Below are 12,055 nucleotides of genomic sequence, written 5' to 3' on the forward strand. Positions count from 1 at the left end.
ATACTATGTGTTGTGTGCATTCCTTGGCTGGGAAGTGCCTGTGACAAGTACCGATCTGCACTCCATCATTTTCCAACGTTACACCATTGAGTTGGATTTGTGGCGCTGCAGAGGGGTTATTTTGTACTTGTTGGTGCAGCACTTTGGGTTTTTTTTGGGATGTTGAGTGTCATCGCCAAAGAAGCAGCAGCACTCCATCAGCTGGCCTGGCAGCCTGCAGATGGTCAGCTGATTTCCCCAGCCAGTGAAGATACACCTGGCCTAATAAAATCTCTCCACCCAAGGCCCAATTTCTAAATCTGACCAGCTCACTGTCCCTGAGTGAACAACAGACTCTCCCTTTCTCTCTGGTCAGGTCCTTAGCTTCCCTGCCTGATCTGTTACCCCAGTTTTTCTGTGATTGACCTCTGACCTTGGTGCTGCCTGATTGATACCCAATCTCCAGCCCAACCATGATAATGTCTCCTGCTTCTTGTTCAGCTGACCACCACCTATGTTTGATAGACTCGGATCCCGCTGCAGTTTGCCAAAAACCAAGCTCAGACCTGACACCAGCTATACAAACACCTACTGTTCTTAAGGGTTCCTGCAAGGAAATTTGCTCAGCTGACAATCAGTTTAGGCTTATATCTGATAAATATACATGGCTGGTGGACCCAAAGCTTCCACTGCATAGGCCAAAAGCACTTGTATTTAATATTGCTCCTTTGGCCACCCCATAGGGACCAAATTATGAGTGCCATAAGGCTGCCGGAGACCTTATTCTCCCATGAAGCTGATAATACTCGCCCTTCAGTTAAAGCTAGTTGGGGTGATACTAAGAAAAATGCTCACCCACAGCATCAAAGCCTTGTTCCACTTAGGTTGTAACTTCATCCATATGCCGACTTTTCTGCTTTTTTCGGATAAACCTGCACTCAGAATTAAATAGACTTTTCAGGCCATCACTTGCTGAATAAGCCTGGAAAGCCACTTGCTGTTATATTTCCAGATGGCTGCCAGTTAAGTTTGCAAAATATTACCTTGCCCTTTGAAGAAATAGCTATAAAAAAATATTACGCATGCAGAGTGTTTTGTGTTCATTCCATAGGGAAGCTGCTATTGACAGGCAACGGCTTAAAGCAGGTGAGAATATACGGGAGCTGAGCTTACAGGTAGCCTGTGGAGCAAATCTTCATCTCTCTGTGTGATGGAATTACTTGGAAAAAATGAGCAGCTGGGTTTAAGCTTCCCTGCTGAAATTCAGGCTGCCTTTGCATAACTGTTAGTAGAGAACTGCTTAAGGCATTGGGTCTAATCCATCACTGCTTGTTGAGTGATGTTGTTCCAGCAAATGGGTTGTGATTCTCTACATACCTGCTTGTCCATTGAACCTTAAGGCCTGTTCAGTGTTTAGATGCTTTGAAAGTCTTCATGTATTCATATACCGGTATATGGGTTTTTTTTGTGGGGGTGTAGGCTGTATGCCTGAGTCCTTCTAATTCCTAGATCCAACAAGGATCCAATGGCTGGAATAGCCAGGCAACTTTCTTGGCAATGGCCTAAGTGTGGGTTTTTAAGGTAAAAGGATGTGGCTCTGTGCCGGAGGGCAAATGGATGGGCCCATGGTTTCTGACCCAGATTTATTAATTAGCTTTGGTTACAGCAACCCACAGTTCACACAGTTCAAAGGGAGAGAGGCCATGGTTTAAGTAATAATGTGAACTGAGCCATAGTGTAGCAGTTAAGAACATGAGTTGGGAGCTCTCTGTTTTAAACTCACCTCAGCAGTGAATGTACCAGGTGGTCTTATATGAACTTCCATCACTCGGCCTCAGCCCCCACCTGCAATGTGGATGCCACCATACCAGCCTACCTTACAGGGTTGTTGTAACGATTACTATGACATATAAATGTGGCTATTGCTAGTGTTATTTATAGAACATCAAGTGTTTTTATCTCCTAAGGATTATAAGTGCTCCAGAGCCTACTTAAATGAGTCAAGTTGTTTTTAAGGAAATCTGACAGATTATTTCCTCTCTTTTTTAACAAATGGGTTTGGGTACACTTCTGTCTAGACACAGTGGACCAATTATATGCCTCTTCCAACCCTATTGCTTTCATTGGAATTAGACCAAGGATAAATTTGGACCAAAATCCCTTTATCCAGAGAAAGATATTGTTGTTTCTCACTTAGCTGTTGCATTATATCCTTGCTTTTAAAAGAGTTGGGAATGTTTCTCCTCAAGATTGTTCATGCCTTAGGCCATTCGTGAATATTTTAGGGGGCGTATCAATGGACCTGCATGATTTAACAAATTATAAAGGACACTCGCTGGCCACAATGAATTGCTGTGGATCAGTTAAGAAACAGGAAGCTTCTTTTTCTTCTTTCGTTAGCACACTCGTAGCCAAGTAAGATTGTCTTCCACAAACACGGCTTTAACGAGTCCGTAAGTGACTGTGGAGGCCAATTCTGGATCCACACGTCCTTCCACGGTGGGGACATTGGTTTTAGGGCGGGAGTTGATCACGGTGAGGGTTTGCCAAGTGTGCCTTCCTCTTAGCACGTTTCTCCCTTGCGTCCTGAATCAGGTGATCCCAGAAACAAAAAACAAAAAAGTGCCTCCCGCACAGATCAATTTTGCAACCCAAGCGTCCACTGTAATACCTCAAAACCACTTAGCTCTGAGATCTAAAGCCTTTCCCCTGTCTAAGCACTTTTTTGCTCAAGCTCAGTGGCAATAATATATTTGACCAGGAAAAGGGAGTGAGGTCTGCAAGCGAAGCTCATTATTCTGTGAGTGTGGATTACAGGCTTGACTCGACTTAATGTCTTTTTTAGTTGTAAAGCCGTTCAAGGCAATCAATTTTCTCCTTATCTGCTGGCCGTGAACCAGTGCTAAACCTGTTTTATTTCTAATGTATGAAAATACCTTTTAGCTCTTGTAGAATATATGTAGTGTGGCAATTTGTTCCCTTTCCAGAGAATTAGATTAAACACCAATCCTGGTTAATCCCCTGTCACCTGACAGCTGTAGTTATCGCCAAAATATATTGCACCCGGCTACCTGCCTTTTTACAACTGTATCCCATGTCACTACTTCCAACCTACTTTTTGTTAGAACGTCAATGTTTTGGCGTTTAGTTTTGCCTTCCAAGTATTCTCCACAAACCACTGAATTGCGGCATGTCCTTTTCCTGTTTCAGTGATTGAATCAAAGACGCTGCAGGGAGACAGTGGAGAACACAGCTTTGGTGCCCCGGGAACGTTCGTAATTGAAAACACGACAGTGGAATTTCAGAAGGGCGCAGAAAGAGAAACGATAAAAATCCCAGGGCCCCTCGGAGCTGATTTCATTATCAAGGTAAGATGTTGCCTCCCTCGGCTGTTCAGTCTGAAGAACGGGCTGCCAACACAGTTGAAACAGCTCTGTATAAAAAGGACAACAACAGCCAAAGGGAGGGAGGGAGGGAGGGAGGGAGGGAAGAAGAAGAAGCTTAACAACTGAATTAGGATTTATAAGGTGTCAGATGCTCAGGCCCAAGGTAGGCAGATGGGCTGCTGTCACATAAGCAGGCAGCCTAAAGCCATGCCACATCAGCACTGTTACGCTAATTTAATAGTCAAGGCATCCCCTCAAAGAATCCTGGGAACTGTAGTTTGTTAAGGGTGCTGAGAGTTCGAAGATTCCTGTTTCCTCCACAGAGCTACAATTTCCAGAGTTCCCTGGAATTGCAACTCATTAGCAAGCTTAAAACCATGGAGCCACCTGGAATGAACAAAGACATAGGATTCTTATCTCATTATACATGTTCAAGCTTTCCTTAGCACCTCAGCCCTTGCTCCCCCCCCCCGCAAGACCAATTGCAGTCATTAACAGTCGTTAACAGTCATCAACAGGTTTACCACTCCTATCAGCCCATCACCCATTCCCATCTCCCCCACCCCCCACCCTCTGAATATACATAAGGGTCTGGTGGATTCTGTTTCAGTGTATCTGACGAAGTGTGCATGCACACGAAAGTTCATACCAAAATAAAAACTTAGTTGGTCTTTAAGGTGCTACTGAAGGAATTTTTTTTATTTTGTTTCGACTCAGACCAACACAGCTACCTACCTGTAATCAGAGTTCCCTGGGGAGAAGGATTGCCACTCTGGGGGGGGGGAATAGAGGGTCTCCTAACAACTCGCAGGACTCATAACAAAGTATACTTCCCAGAATGCTTTGGGGGTAGCCATGGCTGTTTAAAGTGGTACCCTAGAGCCTGAATGTAAAGGTGGCCTGATTCTCTGAAAGACTGTTGAGTTACTCCAGTTCTTACGTGTATTTTGTAGCCAGGTGGGTTGGTGCCCTTTGATCCTGATGTTCTAATCCCAGGAAGTGGATTTAGTAGCTAATAGAAATGCCTGCTGCTTGCCAGCCGTTGAATATTCTCATATTTATAGACCACCTGTTATCCCAAAGATGCTAAGCCACATTGCAAATGTGCATAGAGCAGCATAGCTGTCAAGTTCTCTCTTTTTTAAAGGGAAATTCCCTTATGCTGAATAGGCTTCCTCACGAGAAAAGGGAAAACTTGACAGCTATGTACAGCAGTCCCTTCACTTCTCAAACTGAAAAATGGAAGCTATTGTTTAGCCCATTTTACTATCCAAGTCCAGACATTTAAGGGGCAGAATATGGTAGCCTTTTTAAATTGCAGAAGGAGTTTGGTCTGGCAAAGTTATTCAGGATTTATACCTAGTTAATTTAAGCAGCACTTGATTAAAAGTGAGTGCAGGTTAGAGACCACAGCTTCAATCCCATTTGTTAAAGTTGCTTTAGAAATAAGACTCATGGACTTTGAGTGAGATTAAACCCCACCTGTTGACTCCCACAGTGGCTTACATAAACTAAGGGCTCAAGCAAACTTCATTTTTCCACATTTCCAAGCACAGTTTCTCACTTTAAAGTGTTGTGTCCAAATGCATTATTATTATTTGTCTCAGCACTTTTCCTGTGAAAAACCTGCTCTTTACTGGCAATCCTTTTCAGCAATCCACAGAAATCCACATTGCCATTTGTTCCAATTCAGCAGTAAAGAGCAGGCTTTTGCAGGGAAAGCTCTGGGGCAAAAGGGGGGGGGGAAACGTGCTTGGACACAACTAGTCTTTTTTCCACCTGCTTTAAATCCAGCAAGCAGGTAGCATGGCAAGCTCCCTTGGGCGAGAAGAAGGGCAACCACAGAAATGGTTTTGCCCTTTGTAACTACCTCCTAAGCTTCAGAAAACGAGGCAATATCAAAGGAGGGCAAAGAAGGTGGGAAATATGGGAGCAGGTGTCTTCTTGACTGATAGGTTGCTTTACTAATTGTACTCCCGCCCTGCCTTAAAGGAACTCAGAGGAGGGAGCATACAAGGTTCAGTTGCTCCCATTTTGTCGTCCAGGGCCATCTTAAGCATACCTGGTGCTGTGGTGCTGTGGTGCGACTGATCCCTCCAGCGCCCCCGCCCCGTTTCCCAGCGCGGCGGCCGCATGGAGGGCCGGAGCCCTGCGCAACCCAGCCTGGCCGTAGGGCCGGCCCTGGGCCCGGCGGCGCTGCCCGCCCCCTGTTGCGACACCCCTGCGTGCGGCGGAGGCGGCCCCAGACCCACACACCTCCGGAGAGCGGCCTAAAGCCGCTGAACAGCTGAGAGGCGCGCCTGGGGCGGCCTCCACTGCGCCTCTCAGTGGGTGCAGCGGTGCCCCTGGTGGCCTGGCGCCCCGCGCCACCGGACCCGGGCCTAGAGACGGCCCTGTTGTCATCACAACAGTCTTTAAAAGTAGGGCTGATAAAGAGAGAAGAACCGCGCCAAGGTCACACAGTGAGCTTCAGCCCTAGGTGGGCATTCGATGCAAGGTGTTTGCAACCTTAGTCCAACATTCTAATACTGGAACCATTAGCTGAGAGGATGTGGTTGGTTTTAAGCTGCTTTTGGTTTGAAAATGTTTTTAATTGTGTTGTTTTAATGACGTGCTTGCCGCTTTGCATTCCTTTGGGAGGAAGGATGGGATATAAATTGAAAATAACAATAAATAATAAATAGAAATAATCACAACACCCCACTGGATCCAATGTGTTCTAAGCCTTTAATGGTAGGCAATGCTTCTCTTCACATGTCACCCACTTCTTCAACATGCAAGTGCTCCAACATATGAAATGGGTGATCCACAACAGCTCCTGATCATGGGGATTTCCACTTCATATGAACTCCTTCTCCATGGGTGCAAAACCATGGGTGCCTGTGCAGTTGGGTGCCAGCAAAGGAGCATTTGCTTCATCTGCAGGCCATCTGGGCCACAGAACGGAGGCAGACATGGCAAAGAAAAATGGCGCCACTGATAACCTGTGAGCTGGGGCAGTGATGCTGACATAAACGGCAGAAGCCAACAGTGCCTAATAAACAAAACCCTTTCTGCTTTAAATTATAGTACAGTGGTACCTCTACTTATGAATTTAATGCGTTCCGAACACACATTTGTAAGTCGAAAAAAATTGTAAGTCGAATCCCATAGGAATGCATTGGGAGAAAAAATTCGTAAGTAGAAGCAACCCTATCTAAACCGCATCCAAGATGGCAGATGGAGCTCTATTCGTAAGTAGAAACATTCGTAAGCAGAGTTATTCATAAGTAGAGGTACCTACCACTGTACTCCAGATTTCCTGCTTGCAATGTTTCTGAATTCCCCCCTTGCCTATTTTTTTCTTCACACCGCTTTCTGCGCTACACTTTGCACATGAATTATTCTGTGACAGGCCATAGAGCGCTGGCCCTCGGTATACAAATGTGTTGTAATGGGACTCTCTCTAGACCAGGTATGCTGCCCCCAAAGACAGCGTGGTTCAATTCTTTTTCTACCAACCCATAAGTCATCAGTGGAGACAGACAGAGTTCTTCCCCTGCACTGTGACATGTGGAGGAGGTAAGTAACGGATGTGGCTTGGGAGTGTGTACAGCTGTGGATTTTAAGTGGTGGATTTACAGCTTTCTAGCTGCATTCTTTTTTTTCTTTTCTTTTTTTAATGCTATAAATTCATGCTGGGTTGTAACACTGAGCTCCTCCCTGTTTGCAGTGCAGAAGGCCAACATTTGCAGCTAGTTTAGTACGTGGTGATGTTTTTGGTGTAGCTACCAGGGCTTTTTCTTCATCCGGAACTCAGTTCCAGCCCTTCTCAGGTGGGCGCCTATGGCATTATAAAAGAACAAGGTGAGTTCCGGCACCTCTTTTTCTAGAAAAATAGGCACTGGTAGCTACTATTAAAAAAAGCTTTAAAAGACCGGCAGGTATTTGTATTTCTTTATCCTAGATGGGGGTAGGGTGAAGCAGAGGTAGCCATGGTTTATCTAAGGCAGAACTCCCACAAGGGACAGCGGTACCTTGGTTCTCAAACTTAATCCGTTCCAGGAGTCCGTTCAACTCCCAAAACCATTCAAAAACCAAGGCTCGGCTTCCTGCACTCAATCGGAAGCCGCGTCGGATGTTCAGCTTCTGAAAAATGTTCGCAAACTGGAACACTTACTTTCGGGTTTGTGGCGCTCGGGAGCCAATTTGTTTGACAGCTAAGCCATTCAGGAACCAAGGTACCACTGTAATGTTTGATTTATTTAATGGGAAACTGTGTATTGCTTAACTGTACATAAAACCTCTAAGCGGTTTGCGAAGAATATAAAAATACACATCAGCATTGTCAATAAAAATCAGCATTCAAGACAAATTCATTTAGAAAGCAAGTTGAATTAAAACAATAGTTTGAAATGTAAGGTAAAATTGCAAATTAAAATACACAACAGCTTTACATGCCTGGCTAGGATTAGAGTTGTGGTGCACAGAGGGCTATAGAGGGAAATGGAAGGCGGGGCATTTCCATTTCACGAAATTCATTACAGTTATAGAAGGAAATTTAGGATGATAGCCAAGACCTTTTTTTAAAAAAAAAAAAAGCAGTGGTGACTGATCAAGGCACTGTTGCAGGCAAGGGAACGGGATAATTGTGCAAAATGTCCTCTCCCTGGTCCTTCTAAGTTACTGCTGCTGCAACTGCATCTTTAATGGATCTACAGAGACTGTGAAGTCTTGTCCCTCACAAGTGTGCCACAGAGTTTGCAAGTCTGCTCACCTGTCCAAAGGTTTGCAACCTTTTCAGCGACGAGTGTTTGGCCTGCGTGCCGTAGTTGGCGCAAGTGGGGTCAAGAACAGGCAGCGGTTTGTTTGGTTTTTGAAACTCGCATCGCTGTTGGCGCTGAGAGCGCTGGCCTCAGCCGATTGAAATGAGTCCTCTTGAGTCATTGGGCTCAGCTGCTGAGGAGTTATGAAATGTTTATGAACCTTCCCAGCCCTCGGAAGGCTTGAAAGTTGTCATCGCACAAGGCCTTTCAGGCACACGGGGATGTGTGCTGTTGGAGGGAAGAAGTGCGGCAAGAAAGGACGGCATTACCAAAGTGTTAGCTGACAGTTGGAGCGTATGCAAGAATGTTTGCATGTGCATGGAAGAGGGATGTGAATACACTTTGCAAATAGTGTTTATGTTCATAGGGGGCATTACGAGTGAAGGTGAGAAGTCTGGAGTTGGGGGCACATGTGAGAGTGGAGGAGGAAGGGAGGCAGAACACACAAATCTATCCATATATCCCATAGCTGCCAAGTCTCCCGTTTTCCCTGGGAAATCCCCGTTTTTCCAGCTGTTCCTAGCTGAAAAAATGGATTTTTTTGTTTTTTCCCGGTTTATTCTGGCGCGGTGGCCATTTTGGAACTGGGCGGAGCATGCTCAGAAGCGACTTTTGATGCTGCTCTGCCCAGTTCCAAAATGGCTGCAGTGCGACTTCTGGCACGGTGGCCATTTTGGAACTGGGCAAAGCAGCATCAAAAGTCACTTCTGAGCATGCTCCGCCCAGTTCCAAAATGGCGGCAGCGCTACTTCCGGTCTGCTATTTCCGGCCCGGTCCCTTATTTCTCTGACAGCAACTTGGCAGGTATGATATATCCTTGGTTGCCGAACGCCTTGGAACTGGTACGTTTCGGCTCCTGAACGATCAAAAACCAGAAGTGAGTGTTCGGGTTTTTGAACGATTTTCGGAAGCCGAATGCTGGGAGTCGAATGGACTCCCGGAACGCATTCTGTTCGAGAACCAAGGTGCGCCTGTATGTTGGTTTCCACTTAAATGCAATGCATATTCCTCTCCCCAATGTAGGCTACCAGCTGAACTCTGCAGAGTGTGTGGATATCCGTTCAAAGCGTGTGGTGCCAGATCAGTACTGCCATTACTATCCTGAAAACAAGAAACCAAAGCCTAAGCTGAAGGAGTGCAATATGGATCCCTGCCCTTCAAGGTTTGCATTGCAAATTTATAAATGGATGGGTGGATCCCAGTCGGCGCACTGGGGAGCCGGGTGTTTGCATCAGTGGTGGAGGGGAGGTTTTGCTTTTCAGTAAAGAAAGAAATAGTGACCACCAGTATTATTTCTTGGAAATTGAACTTACTGTTCTTGGGCAGATGTAGCCCTCCAGATGCTGCAGGGCTATAAGTCCCATCCTCCCTGATCACTGGCTGTGCTTGCTGGGGCTGATGAGAGTTGTAGTTTAGCAGCATTCGGAAGGCACCATATTCGCCGCTGCTGTTCTCGAACAAGAAGGGCTGAGCCAAAAGTTCTTGTCATTATTGGTAGGGAAAGAAGGGATAATTTAAGCAGATCGCTTTCAGACGGAGATTATATATGCACAAATTTATTTATATTTGGAACGTATTTGTCGGAACCATAGTGACTCATGAATCAATGTATATTTCAGGGAAACAGTACCTCACAAGACGAATGCCCTGCAAGATGAATTTTTCGCAAGATGAATGCGTCTTGCGATCTGATGGTGAATCGCAAGACAAATTCGTTTTGCGAAAAATCCGTCTTGCGGATCGCGGTTTCCCATAGGAATGCATTGAAATTTAATTAATGAATTCCTATGGGGGAAAAAAGAAATTGCAATGCATTCCTATGGGAAACCGCGATTTGCAAGGCGAATTTTTCGCAAAACGAATCGACTCGCGGAACGAAATAAATTCGTCTTGCGAAGCACTACTGTACGTTATATAGTTCTGTAATCTTAATTATATTTTTTGTAATAATTGTTTAGGGTTGCCATATTTCGAAGAGCAAAAAAGAGGATGCCATGATGGCCATTCAAAACAAATGAATGCAATTTGTCCCAATTTTTACCCATGACAAAGAGGACATGTCCCAGAAAAAGAGGACACATGGCAACCCTACTTATTGTTGTTTTCTTCTGCCTTTTTAAAATGTTTTATGTGTTCTTTTTCTTTTTTTCAACTCGTAATATTCTTATTTTTTTAAAAAAAGATGGAAATTAGACTCCGAAATTAACAAGGCTAAATAGTTTATCTGATTTGGAGTTGGATAGTTAAAGCTTACTCCCATATACTGAATAGTCATGCAAGAGTGGAGGAGGAAGGGGGTATCCATATTTTTCCCAAACAGAGCAATTGTTCTGCATTGTATGTCTGTTTCTCTGACACTGGCTGCCTAAGTGGAAGTGTTTCAGCTTTTATGGTACCACAGTCTGGAAGTAGCCTTCCTTAGACTGGGGCAAATTTGCTTGATTTTGAGGCGAATTAGTAACCTTTGCTGCCTTTGAATGCTGGAGAAATGGCGACATACTTTGAATTTTGTTTTAATTATTGGGATTAAAGTTGGTGATTACATCAGGATTTGGGGGAAGAAGAAAACAGACTGACTCATGGTTTGATGATAGATATTTCTGGAATGCTACATGTGAAGTAAAGGGAGCATTGGCTAACATGCAAGAAGCCAGAGCAACTCACTATTGGGAAGTTTTCATTGAATTAAGCAAAGGGTGTAAAGAATTGCAGCAACACTTTCACTAGCCCCGGATGCTTTCAAGCGAACGCAGAGCCAGCTGAAGAAAATGTTAGCTAAACAATTAAGAAAGTGGTCAGTTAATTCTCCCTTCGCTTAAACATTTCTCAGCTGTGAAGCACAGCTTTCAGGTAATACGGATCTCAAAGGTCTACTGATTCCATTCAGAACACCTTGTATTCCTTGTAACAAACAGAACACCACCTTTCTTGTTACGAGCTAAAGCTAGTCTGTCAAAGTTGTCATCTTCACTGAATACCAGGATGGTAACATTATTAAAGGATAAAATTATTCTATGGAAATAGCCAGAAGCTTTCAAAGTTAGCACTTATTTATATCCCAGACAGTGACTGAGTTAAATCAGTCACTAAGAAGTGAACCGCTGTGATAGGATCCTCATGTGAATTTTTATTTTATTTTATTTGTTAATGCAGGCAGAATAGAAAGCTTTGGAAGTGGTTAGGCAGCATATTTTGGATTTAGATGTTCATGGCTTGTTGGCAGAGATTAATCCTCAAAGAACATTGCCCTCCTCCCCAGGCCACTATATATAGCAAAACTTACATACTTGACCTAGCTAGTTTTCTAGTTGTGGTTTTTTTGTCTATTAAAAATGAATGAGTCAAATCCCATATGGCTGACTGGCAACACAATTTAGAATAAATTGTGAATGGAAAATGTCAGATTACAGGGGGCTGTGAATTTTGTTGTTAAAGAGTTGAGTTAAATTATAAATGGATGGGAGCCTGTCTTTTCTGTATTGAGTGCTATAGTTTTTTATATAGTATTATTGTTGTAAAAGGCATTGGATATTGTACTGGATTATGTTTGCTTACATCATAATTTGTATGATGTACTATTATATGACTGATAGCCTTTGGCTAAGCCAAGAGTAACCAACCTGGTTTCTTCCAGACATTTGGGACAACTCCCATCAGCCCCAGACAACATGCCCTAGGGCCAAGGATGTGAGAGAGTTTAGTCTGTTGTTGTTGTTGTTGTTGTTGTTGTTGTTGTTGTTGTTGTTGTTGTTGTCATTTATATGCCACCAATCTGACAGGGTTTTCCCAGCCACAAAATATTAAAAACACAATAAAACCCCAACCATTAAAAGCTTACCTGAACAGATGTCTTCTAAAACTCAGATAGTTTATTTCCTTGACATC

The 12,055-nt window shown here is 44.0% G+C and overlaps 1 protein-coding gene across 4 annotated transcripts in view; it reads left to right on the forward strand.

Moving 5' to 3' along the window:
- ADAMTSL3 (ADAMTS like 3) overlaps positions 1 to 12,055 on the forward strand; it is a 280,228-nt gene that overhangs the window by 181,112 nt on the left and 87,061 nt on the right. For all 4 annotated transcript variants that reach the window (XM_060282649.1, XM_060282651.1, XM_060282648.1 and 1 more), the window contains exons 9-11: positions 3,190 to 3,347; positions 6,815 to 6,926; positions 9,194 to 9,332. In XM_060282649.1, coding sequence (XP_060138632.1) covers positions 3,190 to 3,347; positions 6,815 to 6,926; positions 9,194 to 9,332 — 409 coding nt within the window. The remainder of the gene's footprint in view (positions 1 to 3,189; positions 3,348 to 6,814; positions 6,927 to 9,193; positions 9,333 to 12,055) is intronic.

This window comes from Zootoca vivipara, chromosome 14, assembly GCF_963506605.1.
Source record: "Zootoca vivipara chromosome 14, rZooViv1.1, whole genome shotgun sequence".
Taxonomy (NCBI): Eukaryota; Metazoa; Chordata; class Lepidosauria; order Squamata; family Lacertidae; genus Zootoca; species Zootoca vivipara.